Source organism: Topomyia yanbarensis, chromosome 2, assembly GCF_030247195.1.
Source record: "Topomyia yanbarensis strain Yona2022 chromosome 2, ASM3024719v1, whole genome shotgun sequence".
NCBI lineage: Eukaryota > Metazoa > Arthropoda > Insecta > Diptera > Culicidae > Topomyia > Topomyia yanbarensis.
This window is the reverse complement of record NC_080671.1, coordinates 197,543,483-197,564,199: the sequence shown is the minus strand read 5'-3', so window position 1 is coordinate 197,564,199 and position 20,717 is coordinate 197,543,483. Positions and strand designations below refer to the sequence as shown.

Genomic DNA, 20,717 nt, shown 5'->3' with positions numbered 1-20,717 from the left:
TACGAACGATCGCTACAATTGGACTATTGGCAGCGTAGTTGGTGTCACGCATTTCGATGTGTAGCAATGTTCGGGCTGGGGCCTAGAGTTTGATTTGTCCAAGCAGACCGGGTATATCGTGCTCAGCCAACATAAGCTTACATATAAAATTGGCTTGCAAAGCGTATTTACGTTCTTGCAAAGTACCTGAGCAAACGAAAAGCCCACAATACACCCATACTCATTAGGGTGGGGCATTGTTATATGGAAAAACGTAATCATAACCTCATCAACCGAGCACAGCACTTTTTTGGTTCCATTTGGGGTCCCAAACAACTGTGCAAAATTTGGGGTCGATTGGATTTGACCCGGCGTAGCGCATCGCGTTTGAAATTTGTATGGAAATTAGTATGGGAAAACTTACTTTTTTGCATTTTCAATTTTTCAGACTACAATTCTTCCTGCAGTATACCAACAATTAGATAGGAGTGTAGTCCAGGATATGCTGAACAACTTTGCAGAAGGATGCATGGTGCTAGAATGTCTCTACAACAAGTTATAGCTGTTCAAAGTTCGATAGATCGAATTAATTGCGAAAAATCATTTTTTTTGCCAACACTGCGGGTGTACCAATGACTTTTCATATAGTATACCAAAATAACATCATATACTTTAGATTTACCATATTGGTATGTTTGGATGAATTATTCAAAAGCCTTCGCTCAATTTCATGGGCGCAGCTAGTTTCGCAATAGGGCGTAGTGAGGGGAGAGGGGGGGGGGGGGGGGCTTCAACATATAGAAATTCGAACTGAAATATCTGAAATCTTGTCGAGTTCAAATGTTAAGATGTATTATTTTAAAACATTTGCACTATGTCCTATGCATAATAATAACGATGAAACGAAACATACTATATCCCTCTGCATTGAGTTGACATTGACTATATCAATTGAAGTAAACTTGTAGACTGAATCAACTGATGTCGAGTTGATATGTCAGAGGAATGCATTGATTATATTTCAGTTTAATACGCACTTTGATTTGATAGGATGGTCTTTTCGATGTTGTTCGATCACCTGAAGTAAAAATTGCTGTTGAACTGGGGCTCTTGTGGATTGTGTAAATGCTGTAAAATAATTCATCTGAACATTTCAATTCAATAAGATTTCAGTTATTTCAGTTGATATTTCCATATTTAAAAGTCTCCCTCCCTCTCCCCTCACTACACCCTATTGCGAAACTACCTATGTCCATGAAATTGAGCTAAGGCTTATGATTAATTCATCCAAACATACCAATGTGGTAAATCTAATGTATATGATGTTATTTGGGTATGTTATATGAAATGTCATTGGTACACCCGCAGTGTTGGCAAAAAAAATGATTTTTCGCAATTAATTCGATCTATCGAACTTTGAACAGCTATAACTTGTTGTAGAGACATTCTAGCACCATGCATCCTTCTGCAAAGTTGTTCAGCATATCCTGGACTACACTTCTATCTAATTGCTGGTATACTGCAGAAAGAATTGTAATCTGTAAAATCGAAAATGCAAAAAAGTAGGTTTTCCCATACTAATTTCCATACAAATTTCAAACGCAATGCGCTACGCCGGGTCAAATCCAATCGACCTCAAATTTTGCACAGTTGTTTGGGACCCCAAATGGAACCAAAAAAGTGCTGTGCTGAAAATACGATCATTTTGCCCCACCCTAATACTCATGGGGTTTGACATGGGTGTTTGAAATGGGTTCAACCCATGAAAACACCATCACCATGGTCTTGTAGATCCCATATAAAATACCACATGTTGGTGTATTTATGGGTTATTGAGACCATTTTATGGTGTCTTGATGGTTGTGAATTTTGGCACGGACCATGTTTAAGGTCTTTTCAAGGGGCTATGTGGTGTTTGAACCCACGAGTATTTGCTCGGGTATGTAGTCCTAATAGTAACGGTTCAAAGGATAATTACAAGGCAATTGAAAATAATATAAAAAGCATATCGTATAAATTTGCGCTGACAGCTTCAATACTTTCCCTCCACTTTGCATAATAATGGCATCAGACGATGCTTGCAAACTCTGCGAGCGCACCAGGGAGCAAAATAAAGCCTTGCAACACAGAGGATCCCGGAGCTCGCTGGACATTTTGAACATAAAACCTAGCAGTTGATTTGCTTTGTCAATAGTCGCTGATAAGTGATTCGTGTACGTTAGCCTTTCATCAAGAATAAGACCTAGATCGTTTACATAATCAACGCGTTAATCCTGAGTTCCAGCAATGTTGTAGTTGAAATTGAACATATGCCTTGTACGATGAAAACTGGTGAGAAAACATTTCGTAACATCAAAGATTAACATGTTTCTTTGACTCCAGTTGAAAAATACATCAATGAGACACTGTAACTTACGGCAATCGATATCATTCCTTATGACACGAAATATTTTCAAGTCATCGGCGAAAAATAGTTTCTCTCCACGCATTAGAACGAAGACCGCATCACGAACAATGAAAATAGTAACGCACTTAGTGCTCCGGAACTATTAAAAAATGATTCAGGCACGTTGTTACCAATTTGCACGACGACCTCGCGGTGTACAATGTTCAATTGAAACCAGTGGCAGAATCTCGTGGTACATCCTCGCTTATCAAGCTTTGTTAGCAGTATACCGTGGTTAGCTGTGTCGAAAGCGGCCTCAAGATCTGTGTAGACCGTGTCCACCTGGAGTTTCTTGGATATTTTTTGTATGCAATACGATGTGAAGCTAACTAGACTCGTCTCAACCGATCGACCAGTTAAAAATCCGTGTGCTCACGTAATGTTTACTAGCAGAAAATAACACTTCGTTGATAAGCGATTCTAAAATTTTTGACTCGACTCTCAGTGACGTGATTCCCCGGTAGTTTTCGACGTTGCTTTTGTCACCTTTTCACCTGAAGTGACACATTGAAAAGGTGCGTTAATGAGATCGCTAAAATATCGGAACTTTTTTTTACAGAATAGCTGAAGGCACTTTGTTCTAGAGGATAAGATGATTTCGTTACGAAGAGATCCGATTGTTCTGAAATGGTGAATACATCCATATCCAGATTGGCACATTGTGCATCAGTCGTGAAGACACTCGAAGAGTAGCTGGCGAAGAGTGAGAATTTTGCCGCCGTCGCAGCCGCTACTTCGCCATTGTAGACCATCCAAGGCGGAATACCCGTTTATTTTCTCTTCGTATTGACTAAAGTTACAGAAGCCCTTCGGATTTCATCGTAAGTTTTGTTGGAATCAGTTCACATATCCCTTGTACAGAAATTTATTGCAACTAAGGTACTCATTACTGGCTATTGCGTAAAATGCGCTTGAGATGGGGCATCGTCGATCTGTGTACGCATGTAGAGCTTTGGCACGAATGCGTTTCAGACTTCGAAGCATGGCGTTAGGCCAGGGAGGTATCCTGGGAGGTTGATATTTTGGTACGGGTTTTGCAACACAGTCAATGAGTAATTGATAATAGAGATCGACCACAGCATCGACATTTTGTCCTTTAGACCGTTTGTCCTTTCGACATTTCGTCCTGTCGGACTTTTGTCTTTCGACCTTTTGTCCTTTCGACTTTTTGTATTTTCGACCTTTCGTCCATTCGACCTTTTGTATTTTCGACCATTTGTCCTTCTACCTTTTGTCTTTCGACCTTTTGTCATAGTGACTAAATGTCGAAAGACAAATGGTCGAAAGGCCAAATAGTCGAAAAGGACAAAAGGTCAAAAGGATGAAAGGTCGAAAGAGATTAAAGGTCGAAAAGACAAAAGGTCGAAAGGACAAAAGGTCGAAATGGATAAAAGGTCGAAAGGGACAAAACATCGAAAGGGAGAAAACGTCGAAAGGATACAATATTCAAAGGCATTAAACGTAAGGAAAATTAAGACTTTTTTACGCGGTTTCTTATTCCATCGCAGTATTTCTTAACATAGTTTTTTGATTAGAAGCATAACTGAGGGTAAACAGCCAAGACGATCGATTACAGTTTTCTACTGTCTGTTGTTTTTCATTTGCATTTCATTAACAACCATGTATTTTAGTTTGCTGAGTTCGTTACTGTCTTGTGTTTAAGTGGAGTAGATTATTCTTTGTTATGTTTGCCTTCTCTAATTACTTTTGACTGTGTGTTGTTCTGTTTTCATGGTGATTTGGGGCCTTTGAATTAGATAGGAAACCTGCGATAACTGCTTTGTTGCCGTCTGTTATATGTCATTTATCATCCGTTTCATACGCAGCTTATTCTAATTATACTCTCTTCGGTTAGTATTTCCTCAACTTTGAAACCTGCGCTGGTCTTGGCGTAGAACAATTGGCAATTTGTAAATGTAAAAATAATCTGAATAAAGCTATGTTCTTGAAATTACTGAAAGCCGATTTAAACTTGTATGTTAATGTTAAACAAATAATCAAGCCTACCATGAACTAGAATTTCCCCAAAAAAATTAATCATAAAATACAACAATTTGAATTTTTATTGGAGTTTTTCCTTCTTTATAACATGAGCTGTTATTTATATGATGATTGACTAGCCAATTATATTCCTTTCTCAGTGATGATTTGAGATCGCAATTAATAATGCAGAAAATAGTACTGAAATATTCAATAGTTCAAATTTTTTCCGAATCTACCAGGTACAAAATATGTTTGATGAAGCTAGGACGAAATTGCTTTGAAGTTGACCGCATTGCCAATGTAATGTGGTGTAAATGCATAACCGAGGCCAAGGAACCACAACGGCGCAAAGCCACTGAGAATCTGCTGGACGAGGTGGCCGCCGACTAGCCGTCGGAAGCGGCGGCCCCGCGCAAGCAAACCTGTGATCCACTCATTTGCCCGGCTTACCATAGGGTCGATAAATTAGTTTAGATCAGACTGAGCGGAGCGATGTCGGACAGTGCACGTAGTAAAGCGATGTGGAGTAGCTACATTAGGCGGCAATGTTGATTTATTTATTTATTTTACTCTTCTGCTTTAACTATCATTGGTATGTGATATTTTAATTCTATATATAGTATTGTTAAACATATTTTTGTTTCACTATAATATACAGAAAAAAAAACATATAATTCTTGATGTATTATAAACAATCTGTCCGCTTTAGCGTTTCTCGGATTACTGAACAAGTGGTTAAAGAGCCACCTCTTACGAAGACCATTTATTACGTTCATAGTTGCCCGACCAGAAAGCCAGCCCCAGGGCGGGTTACTTTTACTTAATTTCGGGGGAAACGAAACGGCAGACGCTAAAGCCGAAGGGTACTCCATCTCGCGGGACTATACGAAACAGTAATCAAAAGATCGCGACTAAACTACCAACTCCAAGTTATCATCACTGCAAGTCATCGGCGAAAAATAGTTTCTCTCCACGCATTAGAACGAAGACCGCATCACGAACAATGAAAATAGTAACGCACTTAGTGCTCCGGAACTATTAAAAAATGATTCAGGCACGTTGTTACCAATTTGCACGACGACCTCGCGGTGTACAATGTTCAATTGAAACCAGTGGCAGAATCTCGTGGTACATCCTCGCTTATCAAGCTTTGTTAGCAGTATACCGTGGTTAGCTGTGTCGAAAGCGGCCTCAAGATCTGTGTAGACCGTGTCCACCTGGAGTTTCTTGGATATTTTTTGTATGCAATACGATGTGAAGCTAACTAGACTCGTCTCAACCGATCGACCAGTTAAAAATCCGTGTGCTCACGTAATGTTTACTAGCAGAAAATAACACTTCGTTGATAAGCGATTCTAAAATTTTTGACTCGACTCTCAGTGACGTGATTCCCCGGTAGTTTTCGACGTTGCTTTTGTCACCTTTTCACCTGAAGTGACACATTGAAAAGGTGCGTTAATGAGATCGCTAAAATATCGGAACTTTTTTTTACAGAATAGCTGAAGGCACTTTGTTCTAGAGGATAAGATGATTTCGTTACGAAGAGATCCGATTGTTCTGAAATGGTGAATACATCCATATCCAGATTGGCACATTGTGCATCAGTCGTGAAGACACTCGAAGAGTAGCTGGCGAAGAGTGAGAATTTTGCCGCCGTCGCAGCCGCTACTTCGCCATTGTAGACCATCCAAGGCGGAATACCCGTTTATTTTCTCTTCGTATTGACTAAAGTTACAGAAGCCCTTCGGATTTCATCGTAAGATTTGTTGGAATCAGTTCACATATCCCTTGTACAGAAATTTATTGCAACTAAGGTACTCATTACTGGCTATTGCGTAAAATGCGCTTGAGATGGGGCATCGTCGATCTGTGTACGCATGTAGAGCTTTGGCACGAATGCGTTTCAGACTTCGAAGCATGGCGTTAGGCCAGGGAGGTATCCTGGGAGGTTGATATTTTGGTACGGGTTTTGCAACACAGTCAATGAGTAATTGATAATAGAGATCGACCACAGCATCGACATTTTGTCCTTTAGACCGTTTGTCCTTTCGACATTTCGTCCTGTCGGACTTTTGTCTTTCGACCTTTTGTCCTTTCGACTTTTTGTATTTTCGACCTTTCGTCCATTCGACCTTTTGTATTTTCGACCATTTGTCCTTCTACCTTTTGTCTTTCGACCTTTTGTCATAGTGACTAAATGTCGAAAGACAAATGGTCGAAAGGCCAAATAGTCGAAAAGGACAAAAGGTCAAAAGGATGAAAGGTCGAAAGAGATTAAAGGTCGAAAAGACAAAAGGTCGAAAGGACAAAAGGTCGAAATGGATAAAAGGTCGAAAGGGACAAAACATCGAAAGGGAGAAAACGTCGAAAGGATACAATATTCAAAGGCATTAAACGTAAGGAAAATTAAGACTTTTTTACGCGGTTTCTTATTCCATCGCAGTATTTCTTAACATAGTTTTTTGATTAGAAGCATAACTGAGGGTAAACAGCCAAGACGATCGATTACAGTTTTCTACTGTCTGTTGTTTTTCATTTGCATTTCATTAACAACCATGTATTTTAGTTTGCTGAGTTCGTTACTGTCTTGTGTTTAAGTGGAGTAGATTATTCTTTGTTATGTTTGCCTTCTCTAATTACTTTTGACTGTGTGTTGTTCTGTTTTCATGGTGATTTGGGGCCTTTGAATTAGATAGGAAACCTGCGATAACTGCTTTGTTGCCGTCTGTTATATGTCATTTATCATCCGTTTCATACGCAGCTTATTCTAATTATACTCTCTTCGGTTAGTATTTCCTCAACTTTGAAACCTGCGCTGGTCTTGGCGTAGAACAATTGGCAATTTGTAAATGTAAAAATAATCTGAATAAAGCTATGTTCTTGAAATTACTGAAAGCCGATTTAAACTTGTATGTTAATGTTAAACAAATAATCAAGCCTACCATGAACTAGAATTTCCCCAAAAAAATTAATCATAAAATACAACAATTTGAATTTTTATTGGAGTTTTTCCTTCTTTATAACATGAGCTGTTATTTATATGATGATTGACTAGCCAATTATATTCCTTTCTCAGTGATGATTTGAGATCGCAATTAATAATGCAGAAAATAGTACTGAAATATTCAATAGTTCAAATTTTTTCCGAATCTACCAGGTACAAAATATGTTTGATGAAGCTAGGACGAAATTGCTTTGAAGTTGACCGCATTGCCAATGTAATGTGGTGTAAATGCATAACCGAGGCCAAGGAACCACAACGGCGCAAAGCCACTGAGAATCTGCTGGACGAGGTGGCCGCCGACTAGCCGTCGGAAGCGGCGGCCCCGCGCAAGCAAACCTGTGATCCACTCATTTGCCCGGCTTACCATAGGGTCGATAAATTAGTTTAGATCAGACTGAGCGGAGCGATGTCGGACAGTGCACGTAGTAAAGCGATGTGGAGTAGCTACATTAGGCGGCAATGTTGATTTATTTATTTATTTTACTCTTCTGCTTTAACTATCATTGGTATGTGATATTTTAATTCTATATATAGTATTGTTAAACATATTTTTGTTTCACTATAATATACAGAAAAAAAAACATATAATTCTTGATGTATTATAAACAATCTGTCCGCTTTAGCGTTTCTCGGATTACTGAACAAGTGGTTAAAGAGCCACCTCTTACGAAGACCATTTATTACGTTCAAAGTTGCCCGACCAGAAAGCCAGCCCCAGGGCGGGTTACTTTTACTTAATTTCGGGGGAAACGAAACGGCAGACGCTAAAGCCGAAGGGTACTCCATCTCGCGGGACTATACGAAACAGTAATCAAAAGATCGCGACTAAACTGCCAACTCCAAGTTATCATCACTGCAGAGTCCCTGATAACTACCAATAATAAACCAGCTTCCGAAACCAGAATGGGGACTGTTTTCCCTAGCAGTCTTACCCGGAGTACATTGGAAAAACTACAGGAATCGAAACATGAGACCCTTCAACTAAACAAATCTACAGAAATATCACTTCAAACACCTTAACATTGAATAATGGGTCACGCAATCTATTTTTACGGTTTATTCCACAAAAAGAACATAATTCTTCTTCAAACTTTCTTTTTCTTCTTTTTTGCCGGTTTGGGGCCCTAGCATGTGCGGGTTGTGAATCTATTCTGCGCTCTAATTTTTAATATTCGGCTTAGGCTTTTGTCACCCTGCGCAGGGACCCGATCATCCCACGCTGCTGCTTTTGATGCGCACTCACACCTTTAAAAAGTTGACGACTGCTGGTACCGCGCTGCTTGCACCAAATTTGATGAAAGCTATTCGATGACGATCCGGCTGTTTTACGCTGCCTAGTGCCGTGGGTGGTGTTAAGGTCCTAGCTTGGATTTCGGTAATTACTGGTAGTGTCGGATCTCCGGACAGCGTACCAGAAACAAAATGCGGATGCTACCGATCCGATTAACGGCGTTTAGCGATGCCGCCTTACTCATGTAACGACGCGTTTTTCTCCGATTTTTGGATACAACGGCGGACTTCATATTGCCTGTAAACACAAAGTCCTCGCAAAGAGCAAAAAGAAAACGACATGGAGAGAAAAAGTCGTTTGGCTTGTACGCAAGCAGAACATTTGTTCTAGCCGCCCGATATTTATTCTTCATCATAGGAGATGGAAGAAGTGAACAGCCTATATTTACAACAGGGAACTGGCGTTACTGAATTGGAAGCTATTTGAACTCTGATACACGATATTGCTACTGAACATTGCCAATCCTTTAAAGTTTTATCTATGAAAATATGGCTATGATAAAGTCAAATCGTTTTTGGAAGGATACTTTATTAAAAAAAATCAAAGGTTAAAAATTTGGTTTGGACTTTAAATTTATCGGACCTTTTGTCTTTTCGACCTTTTGTCTCTTCGACCTTTTGTCTTTCGACCTTTTGTCTTTCGACCTTTTGTCCTTTCGACAGTTCGTCTGCCTAGTAATCTTCATCCAAACGGCTTCAATGCTTGATGAACTGTCCTCACAAAATTCACAAGAGGCAAGCGCCTCGATCCGCACGATAAACTGCGTAAGAATCTCCGAAGAGCTGCATCGATGTCATACGATCATCAAGCCAAGCTTCTGTCAGAACGTACATATCGTAGTCGCCATCAACAGCAACCAAGTACAAGTCCTCGATTTTCGTTCTTAGCCCTCTGACGTTTTGGTAGTATAACCGCAAATCGTCAGCGCAACCTTGAAGGCTTGAAGCTAAACCGGACCAACACAAATTGTTGTCTCGAAAACGCAAATAACCGTTTTTGGATGCACTCAGTTTTGTAAATCTCACCATCTTTTGTCACGAATGATTCACCATGGTTGCTACAAGCGCCGACCTGCCACATTAGGTGCGAAAGCGAATTTCGACAGTTTCTTCTGTTTGAAACGTTCATCCACTGCAAACTTGTCCTTATCCGTGAAATATTCGTGTTTCTGTAACTACCGTAATAACTATAGACTCACCCTTTATGTAATGGTTGATTTTTCAAAATGTTATAGTGTCCCGCATCTAATGAACAACTGTTTTCTTGGGCCACTCTAACATACTTATAGTAATCGAATGAATTCCACGTTTTTGACTGATAATGCTTGTTAATTTGTTTAAGACATTATTTATGCCAAAGAACTATTTTTTTTATTTATTTTTTTGCAGTCGTCACAATTGTTTTAACTGTGGTAGCGGCACATCCCAGAAAGTAACAACATCTTCAAAATTTGCTACTTCGAGCAATACTGACAATTTCTATCACCAAGGTAAGCTCTAATTTCACTTCAGCCGTAACATAATTGTTTATGAAAGTCATTTTCAGAAGCAACGGAGCTGAACGAACAGAGCACCTTTCTTCGACGGCGAACCTGGACAAAAGAGGATGCGGATGACTATTTGAATCGTGTGGAATCGGCGACCGTCGAACGGAGCAGTACTGAACAGAATGTCACCAACCGCAGGCTAACGTGGACCAAGGAAGATTTTGAAAACGTAGACATTACAAAACTGAAAGAAACTACGCATATTGTTGAAAAGCAAAAACCTATACGTCATGAAGATAATTTGCGCCCAGAGGGGGAATTCTACCGACAAGAAAAGCCTAAATACCAACCAACAGAAAGACCGAAACAAATTCGCCCAGAAGATAATCTAAAACCAGAAGGGTCGTTTGAAACACCGGACAAACCAAAATATCAGCCAGGCGAGCGACAGAAACCGATTCGCCAGGATGACAACCTTCGACCCGAGGGTCAATTCGATCGTCCCGAGAAGTCTCAATTTCGACCGGCTGAGCGTCCAAAGCAGATTCGTCCTGTAGACAATTTAAGGCCAGAAGGATCATTTGAAACTCCTGAGAAGCCACAGTATCAACCGGGCGAGAGACAGAAACCGATTCAACATAGTGACAATCTCCGCCCTGAGGGTGATTTCGATCGTCCAGAGAAAATTCAATTCCGACCAGCTGAGCGACCGAAACAAATCCGTCCCGAAGACAACTTGAGACCAGAAGGGTCGTTCGAGTCTCCAGATAAACCAAGATATCAGCCCGGAGAAAGACAGAAACCAATTCGCCACGATGACAATCTGCGCCCTGAAGGTGATTTTCAGCGTCCTGAGAAAGCTCAATTTCAACCAGCTGAGCGTCCAAAGCAGATTCGGCCAGAGGATAACTTGAAACCAGAAGGATCATTCGAAACTCCCGAGAAACCGAGATATCAACCAGGAGAGAGACAGAAACCGATTCGCCAGGATGACAATCTTCGTCCGGAAGGTGATTTTGTTCGTCCTGGGAGAACTCAATTCCAACCGGCTGAGCGTCCAAAGCAGGTTCGCCCAGAGGATAATCTTAGACCGGAAGGTGATTTTCAGCGTCCCGAGAGGACTCAATTCAGACCAACCGAGCGACCTCAACAGATCCGCCCGGAAGATAATTTGAGACCTGAGGGATCATTTGAAACTCCAGAGAAACCGAGATATCAACCAGGAGAAAGACAGAAACCGATACGACATGATGATAATCTTCGTCCTGAAGGAGATTTCGAACGACCCGAGAAAACACGATTTCGACCAGCTGACCGACCGAAACAGATTCGTCCCGAAGATAATCTCAGACCGGAAGGTTCATTTGAAACACCCGAAAAACCTAAATATCAACCAGGCGAGAGACAGAAACCCATTCGTCAAGATGACAATCTTCGACCCGAGGGTGATTTCGAGCGTCCAGAAAAATCTCAATTCCGTCCAGCTGAGCGTCCAAAGCAGATTCGTCCCGAGGATAATCTGAGACCAGAAGGGTCGTTTGAGTCTCCCGAGAAACCAAGATATCAGCCTGGAGAAAGACAAAAACTAATTCGGCATGATGACAATCTGCGACCTGAAGGTGATTTCGATCGTCCAGAGAAATCTCAATTTCGGCCAGCCGAGCGTCCGAAACAGATTCGTCCCGAGGACAACCTGAGACCAGAAGGGTCGTTCGAGTCCCCCGAGAAACCGAGATATCAGCCCGGAGAAAGACAGAAACCAATTCGACACGATGACAATCTGCGCCCTGAAGGTGATTTCCAGCGTCCTGAAAAGGCTCAATTTCAGCCTGCCGAGCGTCCAAAGCAGATACGCCCAGAGGATAACTTGAAACCAGAAGGATCATTCGAAACTCCTGAGAAACCGAGATATCAACCAGGTGAGAGACAGAAACCGATTCGTCAGGATGATAATCTTCGTCCTGAAGGTGATTTTGTTCGTCCTGAGAGAGCACAATACCAACCGGCAGAGCGTCCAAAGCAGGTTCGTCCAGAGGATAATCTAAGACCGGAAGGTGATTTCCAACGCCCTGAGAGGACTCAATTCAGGCCAACTGAACGACCGCAACAGATCCGTCCGGAAGACAATTTGAGACCAGAGGGATCTTTTGAGACTCCTGAAAAACCGAGGTATCAACCAGGAGAAAGACAGAAACCAATTCGCCACGATGACAATCTGCACCCAGAAGGTGATTTTGAACGCCCGGAGAAAGCTCAATACCGACCAGCTGAGCGTCGAAATCAGGTTCGTCCCGAAGACAATTTGAAACCAGAAGGTTCGTTTGAGACTCCCGAAAAACCACATTATCAACCAGGAGAAAGGCAAAAACCGATTCGCCATGACGACAATCTTCGTCCAGAGGGTAATTTTGAACGACCCGAAAAAACCCAATTCCGGCAAGCAGATCGTCCGAAGCAGGTTCGCCCAGAGGATAATCTTCGCCCAGAAGGTGATTTCGAACGTCCTGAGAAGACGCCGTTCCGCCCAGCTGAGCGCCCAAGACAGGTTCGTCCTGAGGATAATTTGAGACCGGAAGGTGATTTCCAGCGTCCCAAAAAGCAACATTTTAGACCAACCGAACGACCACAAGAAATTCGTCCCGAGGATAACTTGAGACCAGAAGGACTATTTGAGACACCCGAAAAACCAAAGTATCGGCCAGGTGAGCGACAGAAGCCAATTCGACATGATGACAATCTGCGCCCTGAAGGTGATTTCGAACGACCCGAGAAAGCTCAATTCCAACCAGCTGAGCGTCCGAAACAGATTCGTCCCGAAGACAATTTGAGACCAGAAGGATCATTTGAGACTCCGGAAAAACCGAAATATCAACCAGGTGAAAGACAGAAACCAATTCGTCAGAATGACAATCTTCGTCCAGAGGGTGATTTTGAACGACCCGAGAAGAGTCAGTTCCACCCAGCTGAGCGTCCGAAGCAGGTTCGTCCAGATGATAATTTAAAACCGGAAGGTGATTTTCAGCGTCCGGAGAAAACACATTTCATGCCATCCGAAAGACCGCAACAAATTCGTCCCGAGGATAACTTGAGACCAGAAGGTATATTTGAAACTCCAGAGAAACCAAAGTATCAGCCAGGAGAGAGACAGAAACCGATTCGACATGATGACAACCTGCGTCCTGAAGGCGATTTTCAACGCCCAGAGAAAACTCAATTCCGACCGGCTGAGCGTCCGAAGCAAATTCGCCCCGAAGACAATTTGAAACCAGAAGGATCATTTGAGACTCCCGAAAAAACTAAATATCAGCCAGGAGAGAGACAGAAACCGATTCGCCAGAATGACAATCTTCGCCCAGAGGGTGATTTTGAACGTCGTGAGATAATTGAATACCGACCGGCTGAGCGTCCAAAACAGGTTCGTCCAGAAGATAATTTAAAACCGGAAGGTGATTTCCAGCGTCCTGAAAAGACTCAATACAGGTCAGTTGAGCGGTCCCAAATTATTCGGCATGAAGACAACCTTTATTTAGAAGGTCAATTTGAGCGAACGGAAAAAAGTATTTTTATTGCCGGTGATCGTCCCAAGCCAATCAAACCCGGTGATAACTTAAAACCAGAGGGGGATTTTGTAGTCCCAGAAAGGCAAGAATATCGACCTGCGGAAATACCGAAACAAGTGCGCCCCCTGGATAATCTGAAACCGGAAGGAGATTTTGAGAGACCACAACCAGTGACTGTGGGTAAAGCAGTCAGATCCCAAATAGTTCGCCATGAAGACAATTTACATCTAGAAGGCAATTTCGAGCGCGTGGAAAAGACCGTTTTCATTTCTGGAGAAAGACCCAAACCTATAAAACCTGATGATAATTTGAAATTAGAGGGAAATTTCGTAACTCCAGAAAAAGTGCAATACCAACCTGCCGAAATACCTAAGCAAATCCGTCCGGAAGATAATCTGAAACCTGAAGGGGCTTTCACAACACCAGAAAAACCAATATATCGACCAGGTGAACGTCAAAAACCTATTCGCCACGGTGATAACTTGCATCCTGAAGGTGAATTCGAGCGTCCCGAAAAGAGTCCCTTCCGTCCAGCTGAACGTCCGAAACAGGTTCGTCCCGAGGACAACTTAAAACCAGAAGGGTCATTTGAAACACCCGAAAAACCGAGTTACCAACCAGGCGAGAGACAGAAACCGATACGCCAAGATGACAATCTTCGACCTGAAGGCGATTTCGAACGTCCCGAGAAAACTCAATTCAGACCAGCGGAGCGTCCGAAACAGATTCGACCCGAGGACAACTTAAGACCTGAAGGGTCCTTCGAGTCTCCCGAGAAACCGAGATATCAGCCTGGAGAAAGACAGAAACCAATTCGGCACGATGACAATCTTCGCCCTGAAGGTGATTTCGAGCGTCCAGAGAAAACTCAATTCCGACCTGCCGAGCGCCCGAAACAGATTCGGCCCGAGGACAACTTGCGACCTGAAGGGTCGTTCGAGTCTCCCGAGAAACCGAGATATCAGCCCGGAGAAAGGCAACAACCTATTCGACACGATGACAACCTGCGCCCTGAAGGTGATTTCGAGCGTCCTGAAAAAACTCAATTCCGGCCTGCCGAGCGACCGAAGCAAGTTCGCCCTGAGGACAACCTGAGACCTGAAGGGTCGTTCGAGTCTCCCGAGAAACCGAGGTATCAGCCTGGAGAAAGACAGAAACCAATTCGGCACGATGACAATCTTCGTCCTGAAGGTGATTTCGAGCGTCCAGAGAAAACTCAATTCCGACCTGCCGAGCGCCCGAAACAGATTCGGCCCGAGGACAACTTGCGACCTGAAGGGTCGTTCGAGTCTCCCGAGAAACCAAGATATCAACCCGGAGAAAGGCAGCAACCAATTCGGCACGATGACAATCTGCGCCCTGAAGGTGATTTCGAGCGTCCTGAAAAAACTCAATTCCGGCCTGCCGAGCGACCGAAGCAAGTTCGCCCTGAGGACAACCTGAGACCTGAAGGGTTGTTCGAGTCTCCCGAGAAACCGAAGTATCAGCCCGGAGAAAGACAGAAACCAATTCGGCACGATGACAATCTTCGCCCTGAAGGTGATTTCGAGCGTCCAGAGAAAACTCAATTCCGACCTGCCGAGCGCCCGAAACAGATTCGGCCCGAGGACAACTTGCGACCTGAAGGGTCGTTCGAGTCTCCCGAGAAACCAAGATATCAGCCCGGAGAAAGGCAGCAACCAATTCGGCACGATGACAATCTGCGCCCTGAAGGTGATTTCGAGCGTCCTGAGAAAACTCCATTTAGACCAGCTGAGCGTCCGAAGCAAGTTCGCCCAGAGGATAATTTGAAACCTGAAGGTTCTTTCGAAACTCCTGATAAGCCTCAATATCGCTCAGCCGAAAGACCTAAACAAGTGCGACCTCAAGACAATCTACGTCCAGAAGGTGAATTCGATAGACCTCAGCCTGTTCATATTGGTTCATTTGAAAGGTCTCACATTATTCGACAAGAGGATAATCTACATTTGGAGGGAACATTTGAACGTAATGAAAAAACAGTATATGTCGCTGGCGAACGTCCAAAACCCATTAAGCCAGGGGATAATCTGAAACCGGAAGGCGAGTTTGAGCGTCCGCAAAGAATACCGTTTATGCCTGCTGAAATACCAAAACAGGTTCGCCCTGAAGATAATTTGAAGCCCGAAGGTTCATTTGAATCACCTGAAAAACCTCAGTATCGATCTGCCGAAAGACCAAAACAGATACGACCTCAAGATAACCTGCGACCCGAAGGTGAATTTGAAAGACCACAGCCAGTAACAATAGGAAAAGCAGAAAGATCCGAAATTGTTCGACATATGGATAATTTACATCTGGAGGGTACATTTGAGCGAACAGAGAAAACTCATTTCATTTCTGGTGAAAGGCCAAAACCGATTAAACCAGATGATAATTTGAAACCAGAAGGAACATTCGAAACACCTGAAAAACCAAAATATCAACCAGGCGAAAGACAAAAACCCGTTCGACATATTGACAACCTTCGTCCAGAGGGTGATTTCGAACGACCAGAAATATCTCCCTTCCGACCAGCTGAGCGCCCGAAACAAGTTCGTCCAGAGGATAACTTGAGACCAGAAGGCTCAATTGAGACTCACGAAAAACCGAGGTATCAACCAGGTGAGAGACAGAAACCGATTCGGCATCATGACAATCTGCGACCTGAAGGTGATTTCGAGCGTCCTGAGAAATCCCCGTTCCAAGCAGCTGAGCGTCCGAAGCAGGTTCGACCAGTGGATAATTTGAGACCCGAAGGATCGTTCGAAACTGTGGACACACCCATATATCAACCAGGTGAAAGACAAAAGCCCATTCGTCATGGCGATAACCTGCATCCCGAGGGTGACTTTTCACGTCCTGAAAAAACTTCCTTCAAACCCGCAGAACGTCCTAAGCAGGTACGTCCGGAAGATAATCTGCGTCCTGAGGGTAGATTCGAAACTCCCGAAAAGCCAAAATATCAACCAGGCGATAGACCGTCGCCAATTCGTCACGATGATAATCTACGACCAGAAGGTAATTTCGAGCGTCCTCAAAAGACATCTTTCAAGCCAGCTGAGCGTCCGAAGCAAATACGTCCAGAGGATAATTTACGATCTGAGGGGACATTTGCGACTCCAGAAAAGCCGAAGTATCAACCTGGAGAAAGACAAAAACCAATTCGACATGGTGACAATCTTCGTCCAGAAGGAGAGTTTGAACGGCCTGTCAGCAAACCCGAGTATCGAGCAGCTGAGCGACCAAAACAAGTAAAACCTAAAGATAATCTACAAATTGAGGGAGATTATCAATCCTTGAAGGAATACAAAGATCAGAAACAACGAAAAGAAGCCGAAATTAAAGAAATCCACGAAGGTGGCATTCTTGATGGGAGTGTTCTTGTTACAACGCAAACAGTTACTACTATTCTGAAAGGCGACAAACCTAAAGCAAGTGGAACGAAGATCACGACTATTAAAACGGAAGAGGAAAAGAACAAGTCGCATACCAGTAATCAGCATCATGAACACATGTCATCATCATCATCGCTTATTTCTCAAGATGCGCGAAATTTAAAACAAGTTACTTCATCTACTACAGACACGATGATACAAGGAGCTGTTCAAGAAGTTACTGAACACGATATGCAAAAGCATACCCAATCTGCTGTAATTCAATCTGCATCGACAAAATCAACGTCTTCCTTGCAAAAGCAATCCATTAGTACTACAATGAAACAGATGGACGATCGGATTAGTGCAACACAGAAACAAATGGACGATACAATGTCTTCTCAGAATCACACCTCGAGTAAAACAGCAAGAACATCCGCTGAAAACATGACTTCTACAACCAATCGTATCGTACAGTTAAGTGATGGTACTACAACAGAAATTATTGGAAATGCCACAAGACCACATGGGACATCTCACGAGCACTATAGTGAGACTAACATTGCAAGTGCAAGTAATCGTGTGGTAATTGATGGACAAGTTGTTACAGACAAGATGGTCAGCCAGCAACAGGGAATGGAAAAAGTGATTGAAGATGGTGCAGTGAAAGTTGATAAATCGTTTATAGAGAAGAAGTCCACTGGAAGTGATAACCGCTCCGCTTTGAAGGAACACACAGCGGCAGCCCATAGGAACCAGCTGACAACGGGCAAGTCTTCCTCTAAAGTACAGACCAACAATATTATTCATGAATCATCTCAAAATGGATCATCAAAAATGGTTGATGCATCGGAACAAAAGACTTCTCAAACACAAGTTCGGAAATTGATTGGAGGCAAATGGGTGACAAAGACAATAACCGAAAACATCACCTCCAAGCAAGATATTCACTCTAAAAAGCGCATTGAAGATTCTACAGTTAAACATGAACATTCCATATCGAACACTACCGTTGGCAATGACCAGTTTACCAGTGTGTCACCAACAACTAAAATAGTAGGAGGAAAACTTATTCATTCCATGCCCAACGAGGAAACCATACGTACTAGTAAAACTACGAAAACTCATCATCGTAGTGGTTCGAATATAGTTCTAGGGGATGGAGTGTCAATGCAGCAAAGTGCAACGACTAAAATTGTTGGTGGAAAATTGGTGCAAGTATCAGCTAAAGACAATAGCAATAATACATCGACCGTGAATGGTAATCTTTCATCATCAGCGAATAATATAATCCATTCAGAATCTTCAGATACAAAAAAGAGCTCGAAAATAGATAGTAGCAGTTCCTCAACTCACATAGAATCGAAGCAATCTTCCAAAGCTACGACTCAATCCTCGAATACTCAATCAACAACAACAGATAAACAATTCAATCGAAAAAGTACTTTCGCATCGACTGAAAACGTTAACAACGCCATCCTTTGCCGTCAACAGCAATCAAATGTTCAACCATCCGGTAGCAGCATGAGCGTATCCGGTTCAATCCAACGCAAAAGTATTTCCAACTTGAATGACAATGCAATGTATTCTACAACCAACCGCACCAGTTACAGCTCGTTGCATCGCCGTGAAAAGGAATCGGTTGATACTAGAATGCAAACCTATCTGAAGACGTTGGAATCGGGACCTATCACTTCCCGTACAAAGTTGCAACCGTGCGCACCTCCAACACTATCTTCCACGACGAACTTAACCACCAGCAGCAGTTCGATCGGTCAACATTCCAGTGTGCAACAAACGAAATCGATGCGCGACTATCAAGCAGCATTGAATGTGACGAAAAGTTCCACGAAGGCGAATGCCTCAAGCATCTCTTTCGGGGACGACAATAAATTCCACGGCACTAGCTCATATAAGATGCAGTATGTGCAGCAAAATGACGGTCGCTGCCCGGCACACGCCATTAATGATAGCTTGAAAGTTTCGAAAGTCACTAAACAGCACACATATTACGTGCGTGATCGAAGATAATCCTCTGTAACTCTTACAACTAAAGACAGTATTTCCTTTGCTACATAAATATAAACCTAACCGCAATTCAAGCAATATATTGTTATTTATTTCGGAATCAGATTTGAAATTGTTATAGCTTTGCTTTTTATATAAATAAAACTGAAAATTTCTAGTTTCATTTTTTAACAAAACTTCCGAAATTCCAGGGGAAACATTTTCAGAAAAAGCTAAGGCGATATTATAAACACAATAGGAAGGATAAAACCGATGTATAGTTAGAACAAACTAACAAAAAACGCGACTTTACTCAATAGTTTGTGCATGAAATGTTTTTTAATCTATTTTATCCCAATACTCCCCAAATGTCGGGTTTTTAGTTTTAATTTACTCAACATCTCGGAAGCAGGCTGTTCAAAAGCAGTGTTTCTTATGGAAGGAATCGATTGTAGATCAATAAAATGACAGCACGAAATGTGTGTACCCGTTGTATCCCAATTCTTCCCATATCTCAAGTTTGAATAAGTTGTGGAATTATCGTTTCGACTTTGTCTTATCAGAATCTGACACTAACCCAGTGACAGCATTATGCTAATGCCGGATTGACGCTAGCTGCAGATAACGAAGGTGTTTCTGGGCAAACCACCAGTCCTGCGTGATATCCTGCAAGAAAAGTAGTTCTATTCGTTTACTGTTCGCGAAAGGAAGAACCCAAGTTGTTAAACAAACGTCTAATAAAAAGGCTGATACAGACTGATTTCTGAATCGATTCCATTTTAAGCGTAATAGTCGATAACTGTAATTGCAACAAATATTCGGTTACCGCTTCAAAATACAAGGGTGCTGGCGATCAATTACATTTTTTGTTTTGACTAAAAACTGTAATCTTTTTATTGCAAACGATTGATGTAGATGGCAAAGGCATATATGACGATTCCAAAAGGAATTACATGGAAAGCGATAACAAGAGAAACCTTCAACTTTCTTCTAAAACTTAATGATATCTTTGAAAAGATTTTGGAATTAAACAGATGTTATTTGTTTGGTTAACAACTTATTCCACTTATATCTTTTTGCCTTTCTCAATAGAAAGGTATTGCAATTGCTCTGAAAACCGACTTTTTAACGGAGGCCCGGAGGGCCGAGTGACATATACCATTCGATTCAGTTCGTCGAGTTCGGCAAATGTCTGTGTGTGTGTATGTATGTGTGTGTGTATGTATGTGTGTGTGTATGTGCGTCTGTGTGTGTGTACGCGAACACAATCTCACTCACTTTTCTCAGAGATGGATGAACCGATTTTTACAAACTTAGTCCCAAATGAAAGGTGCAACGTTCCCATAGGCTGCTATTGAATTTCTAATGGATCCGACTTCCGGTTCCGGAATTACAGGGTGATGAGTACGATCACGCAGAAAACGTCGATTTTAAGAAATTCTGCAATGAATGTATAATGGTGAAAATTTTTCCAAAATGTGACCACAACTGCTTCGATTTGTAGTACTAGGTCATTAACAGCCATTCAAAGTCTCTTTGGTCACATTGGCCACCATCATCGGTTCCGGAAGCCCCGGCGGAAGTATC

The 20,717-nt window shown here is 42.3% G+C and overlaps 1 protein-coding gene across 1 annotated transcript in view; it reads left to right on the top strand.

Annotated features, from left to right (window-relative positions):
- Positions 1 to 19,225, top strand: part of LOC131682597 (titin) — a 29,438-nt gene extending 10,213 nt beyond the window's left edge. The window contains exons 4-5 of the mRNA XM_058964204.1: positions 10,092 to 10,192; positions 10,249 to 19,225. Of these exons, the coding sequence (XP_058820187.1) occupies positions 10,092 to 10,192; positions 10,249 to 19,154 (9,007 nt within the window). The 3' untranslated portion in view covers positions 19,155 to 19,225. The remainder of the gene's footprint in view (positions 1 to 10,091; positions 10,193 to 10,248) is intronic.
- Positions 19,226 to 20,717: the final 1,492 nt, after the last annotated feature.